Source organism: Nematolebias whitei, chromosome 8 (genome assembly GCF_014905685.2).
Source record: "Nematolebias whitei isolate Nwh7 chromosome 8, NemWhi1, whole genome shotgun sequence".
NCBI classification, from domain to species: Eukaryota; Metazoa; Chordata; class Actinopteri; order Cyprinodontiformes; family Rivulidae; genus Nematolebias; species Nematolebias whitei.
This window is the reverse complement of record NC_056505.1, coordinates 45,618,306-45,636,404: the sequence shown is the minus strand read 5'-3', so window position 1 is coordinate 45,636,404 and position 18,099 is coordinate 45,618,306. Positions and strand designations below refer to the sequence as shown.

The 18,099-nt window shown below is 43.4% G+C and overlaps 1 protein-coding gene across 1 annotated transcript in view; it reads left to right on the top strand.

Annotated features, from left to right (window-relative positions):
* Positions 1–18,099, top strand: part of LOC119413705 (tenascin) — a 159,992-nt gene that overhangs the window by 70,730 nt on the left and 71,163 nt on the right. The window contains exon 10 of the mRNA XM_037680760.1: positions 4,743–5,006. Within this exon, the coding sequence (XP_037536688.1) occupies positions 4,743–5,006 (264 nt within the window). The remainder of the gene's footprint in view (positions 1–4,742; positions 5,007–18,099) is intronic.

The following is an 18,099-nucleotide window of genomic DNA, read 5'->3' as shown; positions in this document are numbered from 1 at the left end:
CTTAATGAAATTAGGATAATGAGTTACAACAACAAATAATTTCCCTTTGGGATTAATAAAGTATTTTTGAATTGAATTGAATTGAACCTCTTTAAATTTAAACTCAGCATCTCTGGAAAAATAAACAAATCATTATGATTGTGTAAGGAAACATTTCTCAAACCTTAGATTCACCAAAATATTGAAGAAATATGGAATAAATGACGACAGTCTCAAACGGGCCAATAAAATCTATGATTTTTTTTTTTTTGCACAAGTCCTGCCACTTGTCAATCAGTCCAGTAGGCACGTCAGCAATTGACCAATTATCAACCTCGATTTGTCCTGAAGTGAATTCTCCTTACTTGCAGAGCTGCTGTGGTGTTGCAAGAATGCTTTGCAATCAGAGATTTCAATAATAACAGAGTTTACATCTTTTGTTTCATGTTAATCTACTGTAATAAACTTTTGTAAAATACACAAGAATGCAGGAAATGGCATCTACTTTAATCAAAATTCTCAAAATTCTTAAGCCTCCCTGGTAAGGACTATTCGGGGGTTCTGGAGAGGAGGGTCCATCAGATAGTCAAACCTCGGATTCAGGAGGAGCAGTGCAGTTTTCATCCTTGTCGTAGAACAGTGGACCAGCTTTACACCCTCAGCAGTGTCCTGGAGGGTGCGTGGGAGTTTGCCCAACCAGTCTACATGTGCTTTGTGGACTTGGAGAAGGTGTTTGACCGCGTCCCTCAGGGAGCCCTGTGGGGGTACTCCGGGAGTATGGGGTACCAGGCCCTTTGATACGGGCTGTAAGGTCCCTGTATGACCGGTGTCAGAGCCTGGTCCACATTGCCGGCAGTAAGTCGGGCTCATTCCCAGTGCGAGTTGGACTCTGCCAAGGTTGCTCTTTGTCACATATTTTGTTCATAATTTTTATGGACAGCATTTCTAGGCACAGCCAATGTGTTGAGGGGATCCGTTTTGGTGGCCTTAGGATTCATTCTCTGTTTTTTGAAGATGATGTGGTCCTATTGGCTTCATCAAGTCGTGAGCTACAGCTTTTGCTGGAGCATTTTGCAGCCGAGTGTGAAGCGGCCGGGATGAGGATCAATTCCTCCAAATCCGAGGCCATGGTCTTGAGCCGGAAAAGGGTAGAGTGCCCTTTCTATGTCAGGGAGGAGGTCCTGCCCAAAGTGGAGGAGTTTAAGTATCTCGGGGTCTTGTTAACAAATGAGGGAAAAATGGAGCGTGAGATCGGTAGGCGGATAGGTGCAGCATCGACAGTGAAGTGGGCACTCTATTGGTCTGTCGTAGTGAAGAGAGAGCTGAGTCAAAAGACGAAGCTCGCAATTTACAGGTCAATCTATGTTCCTTCCCTCATCTATGGCTTTGGGTTGTGACCGAAAGAACGAGATCATGGATACAGGAGGCCGAAATTAATTTTCTCCGCAGGGTGTCTGGGCTGTCTCTTAGAGATAGGGTGAGAAGCTCAGTCATCCGGGAGGGACTCAGAGTAGAGTCGCTGCTTCTCCACATCGAGAGGAGACAGTTGAGGTGGCTCGGGCATCTGTTTAGGATGCCTTCCGGACGCTTCCCTGGTGAGGTGTTCCGGGCAAGTCCCACCGGGAGGAGGCCCAGAGGAATACCCAAGACACGCTAGAGGGACTATGTTTCTTGGCTGGCCTGGGAACACCTTGGGATTCCCCCGAAAGAGCTGGCCCAAGTGGCTGAGGAGAGGGAAGTCTGGGCCTCCCTACTTAGGCTGCTACCCCCATGACCCGACCCTGGATAAGCGGAAGAGAATGGATGGATGGATGGATGGATGGATGGATGGATGGATGGATGGATTGATTTCTGGGGGAGGACCCCACCACCACCACCACCACCAACACAGCCTGTTCTGTGATGTTCTTTATACAGAATGGAAGGATTAGTAACTGTAATAAAAAAATGGACTTTAAAGAAGTATATGCATTTCATGTATTATATTAGCTACTGCATTTGTACTGCAGCCCTCTAATAGATTTTAAATTTGGCCCTCTCAGGGAAAAAGTTTGGGCACCCCTGCTCTAGAGCAATGTGGATATCCTAACTGGACCTTCCTGAAAGCAGAGAAGAAACCCAAACAGGACTCCAGTCAGCCATCAGGTGAAAAGGAGAAACCCAAACCCAGACCAGTGGTTATTCCGTATGTTGCAGGAGTTTCAGAGAAATTGGTTTTTTTATTATCTAAACACAACGTCCCAGTGGCTTTTAAACCCCAAAATACATTACGGCAAAGACTGGTTCATCCCAAAGATCCAGTCCCCCGGCACAAACAGAATAATGTTGTGTATGCTGTTCAGAGTCAGGAGGGCTGTGATCAGTCTTACATCTGGGAAACTAAACAGCCACTGGCCAAAAGGATGGCCCAGCACAGAAGAGCAACATCATCAGGCCAGGACTCTGCAGTCTACACTCATCTCCAGGCCATAGGTCACTCTTTCAAGGATGAAGATGTTCACATCCTTAATAGAGAGGAACGATGGTTTGAGAGAGGAGTAAAGGAGGCCATCTTTGTGAAAATAAACCATCCATCATTAAACAGGGGTGAAGGCCTCCGTGTTCAACTGTCCCCATCTTACAATGCTGTTATTGCTAGTATCACTCAGCCCCCTGTGACTAGCAAGCAGCCATCAGGGTGCTAACGATACATTGTTAGGCTGATGGTCCTATTTAATCATGTGAACAGCTAGTTTTGGCTGTCAGCAGCAAACTGGTTGATCCACTATGAGAAGGTGCTTTTATAAGAAGTTGTTATAAGACTGAGTTGAATAAAGCTCCAATGACTGAAGAAGTCTTTCGGATGAAAGACGAAAGGTTTCTACAGGTTTTTTTGTTTGTTTTTTTGAACATCCAGAGGACCTGAATTAACTTTTTGAGACTTATTTCTTGTTCTGTCTTGAAGAGATTCTCATCTCAACTTGACCCATGATTACCATACGTTAAACTAATAATATAAAACTATTGCATTTTAATTTGATTTCATTTTTATTCAGCTTATATTGTTTAAGAGAAGACGGAAAATGAGATCTTGTTACCTTTGTGATACTTTGAATGCAACATGCTTCAACAGTTCACTCAGACTGAAGTCATTCTCTCGTGGTTTACCTAGAAAACATTTAAAAAATGGCTCGTCTCCACGATCATGTTTTTCTTTAATGATAATGTCCCCATTTATGCTGCAGTCTTTGACAAAGGATCTATAACTTGAACTAAATTAACCACGTCAATCTCTTAGAAAAACGGCTAATAATAACAGCTAATACACAACTAGCAATTTAACATGTTTAATTAACTAAAACTGGCTACATGAAGTATTAATGTTGATAAATTATGGTACAGAACAGTCAGATAACACTCCACAATGGCAAAAAAAAGTGTTGCATTTTCATCAATTTACCAGAGAAAACATTTCAGAAACACAGAAAATGAACTACGTTCAATGCTAGAACCGCTGCTGTTTGGAACTATTTGGAACCAGAGCCGCTGCATGACCCACGTGACTTCCGCATTCCATTCTTGCAAGAAGTCTATGGGAGTGTCCGAACATGTGTACACAATTCAAAAACGTTCAATACAAAAACAACTGGACTTTATTTGTAATAGAAGACGTTTCGCTTCTCATCCAAGGAGCTTTCTCATTTCAAAGAGTATGTACACAAGCAGCAAGCTACACGGTGCGGGGCAGAGAGAACTTTCGGGTCAGACCACTTGTTAAAAATGAAATAATGAAAATCGAAACTGAGCGCTCGTTATGCGTTTTTTCCATTTTCGTTTTGTGCACAAAATCGGAAATCGGATTACGCTTCGTTATCCGATTTTTCATTTTGGTTTAATAAACGGAAAACAAAAAAACAAGTGTGTTTTTGGTTTTTTCATTTTTTGTATCAAACGAAAAAATTAACTGCCTGAATGTACACGGACCCTCTGCTCCATACATGTGAGCTGTGGTACTTCGGTGTGCGAGGATGGTGCCCTCTTGTGGTCGTCCTGCATCTGCACTCCCTGGTGTCCAATCTTTGTAATTAGACTGTCCTTGTGTCACTTCTATGTTCCTGTCCAGGTGTTTGTGGTTTTGTCTCATTAGTCTCTGTATATACAGTAAGTCTGTGTGTTATTTGTTGTCTGGGCATAATTTAGTGAAGCCTCCTGAGTCCCTAGTGTTTCCAGTGATTTCTACGTTTCCTGTTACTGTGAGTTCAGCTGCCACATCAACTCTTGTTTTTGTTTATTAAAAATATTTCTTATTTTACTCTCTGGGTCTCCGAGTCCTGTCTGCATCTGGGTTCAACCATTGCCTCCAGATTACAACACTGTGGTTGTATCAGGAAGGGTATCCTGCGTAAAAATAAGTGCCATGTCTTTTTGAGAGTAAGTAATGTAGTGAGATAGGTCGGTTAGCTTTGCTTAGCTTCGGAGCTCCACTACACGTTATAATATCTGGACTAGTTCAAGTACCTGATATTAGCTGTAGCAATCCCTGAAAAAGGGAGCAAATGAGGGGGGGGGAGAAAAAAAAAAGGTTTAGATATGATTTTAGGTGTCTGCTTAGTGGAGCAGGTGAAACATGTGCTTGCCCATTTTGTAACATAAATTCAGCCCCTATGGTTATGACATGATATACGTTATGGTATAGGTTCATGGTTGATGTGAAATTATATGTTCAAACTAAACTTTTCCCTCTTAATGACAATATAATCTCTTTCCTTTGTTCTATTTCCCAGCCCTGGATGCTCCCAAAGACCTTACTGTAGCAACGGTAACTGAGACCACCATGATGCTGGAGTGGAAGCACCCTGTAGCTAAATTAGACACCTACAGACTGGTCTACGTTTCAGCTGATGGCCAAAGGGCTGAAGACATGGTCCCAGGCAGCTCTGAGTCTCACATCCTGAAAGGCCTGACGCCCGGTATGCTGTATACCATCAGCATGACTGCAGAGAGGGGCCGCAGAACTAGTGAACCCACGACCATCTCAGCCCCCACAGGTCAGCACTGCCAAGAACAAGCTCAAATATTTCTTTGAGAAGTAATACTGCCTGGTTTGACCTTACTGATTGTCTGAAACATCTAGGTGGAGTAAGCAAAGCACAGAGGAAGCAGCAGAAATATTTTGTGGTTATCCTGTTGCCTTTACTCACATATCTACAAAAGTTAAATCTGGTCCTCTGGACATTCAAAAAAAAACACAAAGCAAAACAATAACAAAAAAAAAAATGTAGAAACGTTTCGTCTTTCATCCGAAAGACTTCTTAAGTCTGAGGTGCTGCATTCAGCTCAGTCTTATAAACATGCTGGTGAAGATTCTCAGTCATCCAGGACATGATGAATTCAAAAAGCGTTCAATACAAAAACAACTGGACTTTATTTGTAACAGAAGACGTTTCGCTCCTCATTCGAGGAGCTTTCTCAATTCAAACAGAAGTGATTCAAGGGATTCAGGTTATAAGGCTGAGTGAGATAAGACACACACACACACACATATGTAGATTGGCAATTCACACCTAAACACCTTAACAGTAGGGATTTCTTAAAGTCTTTGTTACTCTAATTCACAGACGAGGACCCTCTGTTCCCATCATGTGTGAAAACCGGCTGGGAATCAGTCTTAAAGTTACATTATATGTTTTTCAATCAACCTTTATTTAGACAGGTAAATCCCATTGAGCCTCGAGGACTCATTTACAAGAGAGACCTGATTTCAACAAAGAAAGATGACAACAATGGACATCAGCAACAACAATAAACAATTATAAAAAGTCATACTGCAGGTTTTTTTTTTTTTTTGCAAATAGGATGGCTAAAAGGAAAAGGTAACAACAACAAAAAAAAAACCAGCTAGATTCTAAGGCGAATGTAGAAAACTAAAAACAGGAACATGTCTGCATTGGTCCCTGCCAGGAGTCCAACAGATTCTTAAAGCCATCTAGAGAGGTCAAGGTCAAGAGCTTCAAATCTTTTTATAAGATATTCCAGAAAACAGGAGCAGAGTATGAGAAGGCCCTTTTGCCTAGTTCAGTCCTCATTGAGGGAACTTTGCAGGTAATAATGTCCTGAGAGCGCATTCCGTAGCTGCACTCACGCAAAAACATGTAGGAGGAGATGTATGAAGGCAGCAGACCAAGAAGTGATTTAAAGATGAAAATGTACCAGTGAGAGAGTCTGCGTGAAGTTAAAGATGTCCAGTTAACCAGTGAATACAGGGTGCAGTGGTGGGTACGATAATCACAGCCAGTTATGAATCTTAGTGCACCATGATAGACAACATCCAACATCTGCAGGGTTCTTGTAGGAGCGTTCATGTAAATAATGTCACTGTAATCAATGGAGGGAAGGAAAGTCACAGATACAAGGCGTTTTCTAGCATTCAGGGTTAGACAGGATCTGTTTCTGAAAAAGAAACCCAGTTTAACTTTCAGTTTCTTTACCAAGTTTTCCACATGGAGCTTAAAAGAGAGATGTGAGTCGACCAAGATACCCAAATATTTATAGGAATCAACAAACTCAATGGGGACACCATTTGAGGATAAAATCGGAGGAAGAACTGCTGGGACCAACTTCCTATTTGAAAAAAGCATCCCTTTGGTTTTGTCGGCATTTAGGACAAGTTTGAGGCTAAACAAATCAGTCTGGATGATGTTGAATGCAGATTTCAAAAGCTGGAAAGCCTTAGCAACAGTTTTAGCTCGACAATAAACAACTGTGTCATCAGCATAGAAATGTATGGATGCATTAGGGATGTTTTTACATGTATGTAGATTGTAAAGAGGGTGGGTCCTAAGACTGAGCCTTGTGGTACACCATTGTTGACTGTTAAATAACTGGAGGAAGTACCATTATGTTGAACACATTGCCTCCGGTCTGAAAGATAGTTAGAAAACCAACCAATGGTGTGTTCTAAGAAACCAATTTCTGAGAGTTTATGACACAAGTTGCTATGATCCACAGTCTCAAAAGCTTTAGACAGGTCTAAGAAAAGTGCAGCACAATAATCCTTAGCATCCAGTGCTTCAACAACATCATTAAGAACCTTCAGTGAGGCAGTGGTTGTGCTGTGTTGTTTCCTGAAATCAGATTGATGTGGAGGTAAGATGTTAAATGAGTCCAGGTAATTTTTTATTTGAATGTTTATCAGTTTTTCTAGAACCTTGGCTAAAATGCAGAGTTTAGAGATTGGTCGATAGTTGTTCAGTGAGGTGGGGTCACCTCCCTTCAGCAAAGGAAGAACAAAGGCTGTTTTCCAAGTGTCTCGGATGGAGTTTTGTCTTATGGAGAGATTGAAGATGTGGGTCACAGGGACTGTGATGATATGAGCAGCCAGCCTTAAGAAATAAGGTGGAAGTTCATTTGGACCTGCAGATTTTTTTGGGTCAAGATCTTTTAACAGTTTATTGACCTCACTGACTGAGAATGGAGAAAAAGAGAAGGTGTTATTAACTGAGGATTGACTTGTAGGAGGGATTTGATTTGTAGAAGTTTGGTTATTGGGGAAGTGGCTGATTTTCTGTTAGTAACTGTGTCAAATAAAGAACTAGAGGCAACAAAATGTTTGTTGAAACAGTTCAGGATCTCGTGCTTATTTGACACAGGAACAGAGTTAACGAGAAGTTGTGATGGGAGGTCAGATGATTGGGTGGTGCCTGAGAGAGATTTGATGGTTTTCCAGAATCTGTTAGGGTCATTTAGATTTTTGGAGGTCTGAGATAAGAAATAGTTGCATTTTGCTGCTTTGACAGCAGTTGTGCATTTATTCCTCATCTGTCAAAAACTCAACCAATCAGTGTCTGAGTCAGATTTTCTCGCTGTGGCCCAAAGATGATCTCTCCTGTGCAGGAGGTCAGCTAACTCTGGAGTAAACCAGGGTCTGTCTCGTCCCTTTATTCTGAACTGACGAAAAGGTGCATGTTTGTTCACAAAATAAATGAAACTATTATGAAAATAGTTCCAAGCGGAGTTCACGTCATCAGTTAACAGAATACGATGCCAGTCAAAGTGAGACAGATCCCAGAGGAATGACTGTTCACAAAAATGTTTCAGATCCCTTTTTTGAATTAATCTGGGCTTAGAAGGTGGAAGTTTAATATCTCTCAAAACAGCTGTCACACAATGATCACTCAAAATATCAGCGAATACACCTGTACCAGGGAATTTGTGAGACATATTAGTTAGAAATAGGTCTAAGATGGAGGATTTTTCAGGATGGTTTTTATTTAATCTAGTGGGAGAGTCGATCAAGTGGGTAAGATTAAGAGACAAGCAACATTCCTTGAATTTATCACAGAGGGGGGTCGACTTACACCAATCAATGTTGAGATCTCCAGCCAATGGACCTCTTTGAATTTTAAATTACCAAGAAATTCCATCAGGGAGGAGAGAGCCTCAGGTGTTGCTGAAGGTGGGCGGTAACAGCAGACTACAGTTAAGATCTGGCCTCCATTCAAGGTGATGTCTACAGATAAGGCTTCAAACTGGTTTGGAATTGTTTTAGAAGATACAAGACTAGAAACCAGAGAATCTCTAATGTAAATAATGACTCCACCCCCCCTTTTTTGACGATCACAGCGGTAGATGTTAAATCCATTGATTGCCAGGTCATTATTGAGTACAGATTTGTTGAGCCAGGTTTCAGAGACGAAGATAACATCTGCCCCAGAAGAACTGACCAGAATTTTCAAGGCATCAAGTTTTCTCAGAAGGCTACGTGCATTTACATGCAGAAAATGAAGCCCAGACACATTCTTAAAATCATTTGGTGTGCTGTAATTAGTGGGGGGTCCAGGGTTGGGTTGAATCCCTGAGAGCAGTAACAACATTATTATCAGACATTTTCTTGAGTTTTTTGTGACTGATGTGTAATTACAGGAGTTAACAGTGTGACAATTAGCCCCCATAATCGAACCATGAGAAACATTAATGAAGACGCGATCATTAAGAACCCAGAAACAGTGAAAGTTGCAGTGATGGTCAGATTCAGGTGTATTAAAAAGATTCAGTGACTCTAGATAATCTGAGAACTGAAAATAGTGACAATAATATGAATGATGCAGAAAAGTTTCAGACCATAAAACGTCACAGTTCAAATGGGCAAACAAACCCGTCGAGGTGGCCCAACTGCAGTTTGAGTTGGGCTGAGGGGGGCTCTGACCCCCCAGTGAAGATGGATGGATGGATGCTCCCATGGGAAACAGAAGCTGGGTCCAGAATCAACAGGCCGAAACAGAAACAGATAATTTGCAGCAAATAGCAGAGCGAGCTGCCAGAAAATCCTCCTGAAGTGAAAGGCATGATCCTAGCTTGTTTCAGATCAACAGGGGCCCACAGCGTGATCCGGAATAAAATTAATTATTATCCATGTGAGTTTGGATGGAGGCCTGAGCAACTCCGATACAAACTCCGAACTTCTCTCAAGCACCACGCAGCCCAGCTCCTCCACGCTGCTCCTTCACTCTGCTCCTCCACTTCTCTGCACGTCACCTCCGCACCCGACAGCATGAGAGGCACCCCCGGTGAAAAACGAGACTGACCGGAGAGGCTGAGGCTGAAGTCGACACTGGTCCGGTCCGATTCTGCTTCAGTCCGGCTCTGGCGCTCCACAGCATGAGAGAGAGAGACGAAGAGGCTGAAGATGTCCCTGGCCCGGTTCTGCTCCGGTCCGGCGGTGCTTCAAAGCACAGGATCGACTCCTCCAGGTGAAAACAACGATTCCACGGAGGTGGACAGTCCGTCGGTAAAAGTAACGGGCTGCTCACTGAAGTTGAGACCGGCTATGTTGAAGACGAAATCCCCCACAGCCACCTCGGTTCGGTTCTGGTCCAATTTGAGGGTCACAGGTACACTTCCCCCTCACCTATGAAGAAACCACGAGGGCCAGTCCAGCAGAAAACCAGCAAATTACCACCCGGCGATTTTTGTCAGAACCAGGTAGAACCACAAAGGTCCAGATAAGAGTTCATTGAGGTCCAAAGAGAGAGAGAAAAAACACCGGACCTTCGTGCGACGACTCCCCAGCTCGAGGGGTCACCTGGCCGGCAGGGTGCGCTCAGAGTGACCAGTGGGGTGGGAGCGGCCGGTCCTGGACCAAAATATATTTTTGGACGGTCCCGTCCGGCTCTCTGAGTCACTGAACACCGAATTCGGTTGGAAGGAGGACCAACTTTAGTCCGGTTCGAAAAAAACGGGTCAGTTTGATGATAAAAGACTGCAGAGAAGCCGGAGGGAGCTGCCGTCCATCAGCTCGCTGGAAGTTTTTGAAATTGAAAATCTGAGGCCTCCTCCTCTGTTAAGAGACAGCTTTTCTTTTTTTACATAAATTGCTTCCTTCACCCCCCTCTCAAACCATCAGTGTTCTCAGTCCAAAATGTGCATATTTTGGTCCTCAAAAGAGTGTCCCTTATCTGTGAGGTGGAGGTGAACAGCTGAATCTTGTCCTGAAGGGATAGCTCTCCTGTGTTGAGCCATGCATCTGTGAAGAGGCTGTTTAGTTTCTCCAATGTAGAGGTCTGGACAGTCCTCGCTGCACTGGACCGCATACACTACACCACTCTGTTTGTGTATGGGTGTTTTGTCCTTAGGGTGGACCAGACTCTGTCCGAGAGTCCTCCTGGGTTTGAAATGTACTGGGATGTTGTGTTTGTTGAAAATCCTTCTGAATTTCTCTGATACTCCAGCGACATAAGGGATGACAATGTTTTTCCATCTGTTGTTCTCCTTTTGCTGTTTATTTGTGTGTTTTGTAGATTTCCTCGCTGACTTGACAAAAGCCCAGTTAGGATATCCACATGTTTGGAGAGCTTCTTGGATGTGTTTCTTTTCCTGTTCCTTCCCTTCTGTCTTTGTGGGGATGCGTTCGGCCCGATGCTGTAAAGTTCTGATGACAGAGAGTTTGTGTTCCAGTGGATGGTGAGAGTCAAACAGAAGATACTGGTCTGTGTGGGTTGGTTTTCTGTACACTTCAATGTTGAGGCTGTCCTCTCTTTCCATCTGAATCAAACAGTCCAAAAAGGCAGCTTGTTGTTGTTTGCATCCTCTCTGGTGAACTTGATGTTGTTATATACCGAGTTAATGTGTCTGGTGAACGCTTCTATTTCCTTGGCTTGGATTTTGACCCAGGTATCATCCACATATCGAAACCAATGGCTTGGCGTTGTTCCCTCATAGGAGTTTAGGGCTCTCTGTTCCACTTCCTCCATGTAGAGATTGGCAACAATGGGTGACACTGGAGATCCCATGGCACAGCCGTGCTTCTGTCTGTAAAAACTGTCATTGAACTTGAAATAAGTGGTGGAGAGGCAGATATCCAACAGGGTGCAGATCTACTCTGGAGTGAAGGTGGTCCTGTTGATTAAGTCCTTGTCTTGTAGAAGTTGTTTTCTGACGGTTTCTACTGCTTCAGAGATGGGTATGCAAGTGAAAAGAGAAGTCACATCCTACGATACAAGGGTTTCTCCTGGGGTTAGTTTCAAATATTAAACTTTGATGGCAAAATCAGTGCAGTTCTTTATGTGATGAAGTGTGTTTCCAACAAGAGGAGCTAAAATACCAGCCAGATGTTTAACAATATTGTATGTCACTGAGTTCATGCTACTGACGATGGGTCTGAGTGGTGTTCCTTCTTTGTGGATTTTAGGAAGTCCATAAAGACAGGGAGTGACTTCCCCTGGGTACAACCTATAATACAATGATCGATTGATTGTTTTCTCCTTTTCAAGTTTTTGTAGGTAATCTGTGACTTTCTTTTTATATGTGCTAGTTGGGTCCCTCTTCAGAGTCTCGTAGGTGTTGCTGTCACTCAGTAGTGTAGTTATTTTTTCCTGGTAATCAGAAGTGTTGAGGACTACTGTGCATCTTCTTTTATCCGCTGGTAAAATGGTGATGTTTTGGTCCTGGCTGAGTGATGTTATAGCTTTCCTTTCCTGTGTTGTGAGGTTTGAAGGAGGCGGTTTGGCACTGGAGAGGGTTGCTGATATTTCCATTCTGAGCTGTTCTGCCTCTCCTTCCGTTAAGTTGTTGTTCCTAATCGCGGATTCAGTGGCCGTGATTAGTTCCACAACAGGTATTGCTTGTGGGGAGATTGGATAAATTTAGTAATTTTGCCAACACATCTTTCTCAGATTGTGTCAAGGTCCTGTCAAACAAATTTCTAACCCACTGGTGCTGAAAATTTGTGTTGACAACAAACACCTGATCTTGACTGATGGTTTGTGATGAGAAAACAGATCTTTGCAGCTGGGCAGCTGTGGCTGAGTGGTTAGAGCAGTCGTCCTCCAATGTGAGAGTTGGGGGTTCGAATCCACCTGCAGTCACATGTCGAAGTGTCCCTGGGCAAGACACTGAACCTCTCATAGCTTCTGATGTGTGTCCCATCAGTGTATGAATGTGATAAAGCTCTGATTAGTCTCTTTAGAATGATTTGTTCAATTAGCTTTGTAGAGATCTAGTAGAGTGTTATATGAATGAGTAAATGAGGACACAGATTGTAGTGTAAAGTGCTTTGAGTATCTTGAAATAAGATAGAAAGGCGCTATATAAGTACAGTCCATTTACCATTTAATTTTAGAAACTTACTTTTTTGACGTTCCTTGCTCTTTTGATGCTGTGATAGCTGGGCCTTTTCAACAAAACAAGATACTTCTTCCAACAGAGAAGTGGTAGCAGAGTAGACAGCTTCTGGAGGGTCTGATCCATTTTGAGTGAGAGAGCTTCACTGGTGAAGTGGATCTGTCTTATTTTCTCACTGAGCAGCTTGTTTTGAGCTTTCAGGAGTATTCATTCTGCTCTGTGTCCTTTGATCGTGGAGTTGAGTTTTAAACTGCTGGGAGTGAATTTTTCTTGTCTTTATCTCAGACTGAAACGAAGATGGTTCCTGTAGTCTGCAAACTTCCTTGACATTTTCTCAAACTCCGGCACTGCTCCTAGGGTATCCTTCCCAAAATGCTTAGCAATATGCTGGTGAAGATTCTCAGTCATCCAGGACATGATGAATTCATAAAGCGTTCAATACAAAACAACTGGACTTTATTTGTAACAGAAGACTCCTCATCAGAGGAGCTTTCTCAATTCAAACAGAAGTGAGTGAGGGATTCAGGTTATAAGGCTGAGTGAGATAAGACACACACACACACACACACACACACATGTAGATTGGCAATTCACACCTAAACACCTTAACAGTAGGCGTTTCTTAAAGTCTTTGTAACTCTAATTCACAGACGAGGCCCCTCTGTTCCCATCAGGTGTGAAAACTGGCTGGGAATCAGTCTTAAAGTTGCATTATATGTTTTTGAAAGTGGAAATCTGAGGCCTCCTCCTCTGTTAAGAGATGGCTTTTCTCTTTTTACATAAATGGCTTCTTTGAATCCCCTCTCAAACCATCTGTGTTCTCTGTCCAAAATGTGCACATTTTGGTCCTCAAAAGAGTGTCCCTTATCTGTGAGGTGGAGGTGAATAGCTGAGTCTTGTCCTGAAGAGATCTGCACCCTGTTGGATCTTTGCCTCTCCACCACTTATTTCAAGTTCAATGACAGTTTTTACAGACAGAAGCACGGCTGTGCCATGGGATCTCCAGTGTCACCCATTGTTGTCAATCTCTACATGGAGGAAGTGGAACAGAGAGCCCTAAACTCCTATGAGGGAACAACGCCAAGCCATTGATTCCGATATGTGGATGATACCTGGGTCAAAATCCAAGCCAAGGAAATAGAAGCGTTCATCAGACACATTAGCTCGGTAGATAACAACATCAAGTTCACCAGAGAGGATGCAAACAACAAGCTGCCTTTTTTGGACTGTTTGATTCAGATGGAAAGAGAGGACAGCCTCAACATTGAAGTGTACAGAAAACCAACCCACACAGACCAGTATCTTCTGTTTAACTCCCACCATCCATTGGAACACAAACTCTCTGTCATCAGAACTTTACAGCATCGGACTGAACGCGTCCCCACAAAGACAGAAGGGAAGGAACAGGAAAAGAAACACATCCAAGAAGCTCTCCAAACCTGTGGATATCCTAACTGGGCTTTTGTCAAGTCAGCGAGGAAATCTTCAAAGCACACTAATAAACAGAAAAAGGAGAACAACAGATGGAAAAACATTGTCATCCCTTATGTCGCTGGAGTATCAGAGAAATTCAGAAGGATTTTCAACAAACACAACATCCCAGTACATTTCAAACCCAGCAGGACTCTCAGACAGAGGCTGGTCCACCCTAAGGACAAAACACCCATACACAAACAGAGTGGTGTAGTGTATGCGGTCCAGTGCAGCGAGGACTGTCCAGACCTCTACATTGGAGAAACTAAACAGCCTCTTCACAGATGCATGGCTCAACACAGGAGAGCCAGCTCTTCAGGACAAGATTCAGCTGTTCACCTCCACCTCACAGATAAGGGACACTCTTTTGAGGATCAAAATGTGCACATTTTGGACCGAGAACACTGATTGTATGAGAGGGGGGTGAAGGAAGCAATTTATGTAAAAATAGAAAAGCCATCTCTTAACAAAGGAGGAGGCCTCAGATTTCCACTTTCAAAAACTTATAATGCAACTTTAAGACTGATTCCCAGCCAGTTTTCACACTTGATGGGAACAGAGGGGCCTCGTCTGTGAATTAGAGTAACAAAAACTTTAAGAAACCCCTACTGTTAAGGTGTTTAGTTGTGAATTGCCAATCTACATATGTGTGTCTTATGTCGCTCAGCCTTATAATCTGAATCCCTCACTCACTTCTGTTTGAATTGAGAAAGCTCCTCGGATGAGGAGCAAAATGTCTTCTGTTACAAATAAAGTCCAGTTGTTTTTGTATTGAACGCTTTTTGAAGTCTTATAAACAACACCTTCTCATAGTGGATCAACCAATTTTGTTGCTGACAACCAAAACCAGCTGCTCACATGACCAAGAAGGACCATCAGACTAACGATGGATCATTAGCACACTGATGGCTGTTTACTATTCACAGGAGGATGAGTGATACTAGCAATAACAGCATTGTAAGAGGGCGACAGTTGAACAAGGAGGCCTCCACCCCTGTTTAATGATGGACGATTTCTTTTCACAAAGATGGCCTCCTTTACTCCTCTCTCAAACCATTGTTCCTCTCTCTCCAGGATGTGAACATCTTCATCCTTAAAAAAATGACCAGCTGGCCTAGTGATGAGTGTAGACCACAGAGTCCTGGCCTGATGTTGTTGATCTTCTGTGCTGGGCCATCCTTTTGGCCAGTGGCTGTTTAGTTTCCTCAATGTAGGACTGATCACAGCCCTCCTGACACTGAACAGCATACACAACATTGCTCTGTTTGTGCCGGGGGACTGGATCTTTGGGATGAAGCAGTCTTTACCGTAATGTATTTTGGGGTTTAAAAGCCACTGGGACGTTGTGTTTAGAAAATAAACATCTCAGTTTCTCTTACTCCCGCAACATATGGAATACCATACCATTTTATTTATAAAGCACTTAAAACAGTGACAAGGCCAACCAAAGTTCTGTACAGTCAGAACAACAGACAACGCACAAAGTAAAATACAAAATGAAGTAAATCAGAAATATAGACATAAAAACGATGCAGATAATGACGACTAACCAGTGTGGAGCATACAAGTTCAAAACACATATCATCTGGTGTTGAAAGCAACTGAATAGTAGTGGGTTTTTAAACAGGACTTGAAAACCGAGAGGTAAACATGATTTAACAATCATGTTTACATGATTGTTAAGTTTCAGGGAAGGGTCCATTATCACTCCCAGATTAGTGACTCTTTGTTTTTCTGACAGGGTTAGAGCAGAGAGGTCGATGCTGTGATTTGTGATTGTGTCGTTGGGAGGGAACATGACTTCAGACTTCTTTTCATTAAAACTTAAGAAGTTGAAAGCCATCCAGTCCTTGATGTCAGCCAGGCAGTCGAGCAGAGGCTGAATAGAGCATGTACCATTGTGTCTTAGGGGGAAGTAAATTTGACAGTCATTGGCATAGAAGTGGAAGGGCATGTTGTGTTTACGGAAAATAGCACCAAGCGGCTGCAGGTATAAAGAGAATATGAGGGGACCCAGGATGGACCCCTGCAGAACCCCCCATTTAAGCTCTGCTGCTGCAAAACTAAAATCCTTGATGGAGACCCAAAAGGATCTGTCAGCGAGGTAAGATCTGAACCAATTGAGGGCTGACCCTGTGATGCCCACCCACTGCTCTAACCTAGCAATGAGGATCTCATGGTTGATGGTGTCAAAGGCAGCTGTGAGGTCCAACAGTACAAGCAGCACAGAATCACCAATTTCAGTGTTTAAGAAAATGTCATTAAAGACCTTCAGCAGGGCAGTTTCAGTGCTATTAAGAGGTTTAAAGCCAGATTGGAATAGCTCTAACATGGCGTGACCCTCCAGGAAGCACTTCAACTGGGACTCGACTATTTTCTCCAGTAGTTTTGAAACAAATGGGAGTCTGGAGACAGACCGGAAGTTGGATACGACTGAGGGGTCAAGGTTTGTTTGTTCAGGAGAGGCTGGACAGCAGCATGTTTAAATGATTTTGGCACTACACCAGTGGATAAACTACTGTTTACTATCGCCAGAATGGATGGACCTAAAGTAGGAAAAACCTCCTTTAGTAGTTGAGGAGGGACCACATCAAAGTGGGAACCAGACGGTTTCAAGCTGCACATGACCTGCTCTAGAGAAGATAGAGTGATGGGTTCAAAATGGTCAAATGGAGCTACAGATTGAGGTGGTATGGATGGGTCATGAGTTGGAGGGGAAATGAGAGCCTGGGTGGTCGTAATTTTTTCCAAATAGAAATGTAAGAAGTTGTCGTACAGCTCAGTCGAGGCTTCCAGAGGTGATGGTTCAGTGAGGTGGAGAACAGAGTTTAGGGTGGAGAAGAGAACACATGGGTTGTGAGAGTTTGAGGTAATTATATCAGAGAAGAATTTTGATTTAGCAGCTTTTACTGCTTTCTGATAACGGCGCCAACTCTCTTTAAGTATTTGAAAAGAGACCTGCAGCCTGTCTTTCCTCCACTTTCGTTCCGCCCTCCTACGTTGCTGCCTAATGGCCTTGGTGACGTTACTCAGCCAAGGTTCTGCTCTGAGTTTTGATTTTTTGCTTTTAACAGGCGCAACATGATCCAGAGTCTTTAAGCAGACAGAGTTGAACTGGGATGTCAGCTCCTTAGTAGTGGTGAGAAACATCGGGGGCTGAATTACCATTTCAGAGTCACATCCCGAGTTAAAACAAGGTCCAGTGTATGTCCGCGCTCTTGGGTGGGACATGCTGAGTTAGATTAAATTAGTCCAATAAATCTAAAAAGTCCTTAACCAAGGGCTTCTCAGGACAGCACACATGCAAATTAAGGTCCCCATTAATGAAAACATACTCATATTTTGGTGTGAAGAAATCAGAAAACTCATTTATGAAATCCTTAGATCGAGGTGGGTGGTAGACGAGTGCAAATAACATCGGAGGCAAGTGGCCAAGTTCAAAGACGCTCAGCTCAAAGCTGGCGCAGGAAACTGGGATGGGCAGTTGTTTATAGTCAAACGTTGATTTGAATATTGTTAATAATCTACCACCGCGCCGGCCTGATGGCCGCGGTGCGTTAAAATACAGACAGTTCGGTGGCAATAATTCTATCAAGGCGCTAGACTCACCCGGAGACATCCAAGTCTCTGTGATGCAGAAAAAGTTCAACTCGAGCTCTTGAAAGTAGTCCCTGAGGATAAAAGTTTTGTTGCTAACAGATCTTGCATTGACCAAACACATCTGGATACTGTCCAAAGTGGAGCCAGCAGCGGTGAAGTTCACGCGCATCAGTGGCCTCAGGTTTTCAATAACAGCCCCTCCGGGTCAGCCCGAGCTGCGCACCGGCTGACAACTCCCGTTGTTTACCTAGTCCGGGCACGCGGGAAGATGGTGATGGAAACCATGACCACCAGCTGAAGAGGAAGATGTAGCGCGCAGGGCTTTAAGCTTTACCAGCCGCCCAGCACGTTTTCCCTGGCGTCTGAAGCAATGTCTCCAGGCAGGGAGGTGAGGAGCGCAGCGGAGGTAAGCTGGCACTTTCGCCAGCAGGGGGGGGGGGGGGGGGGGGG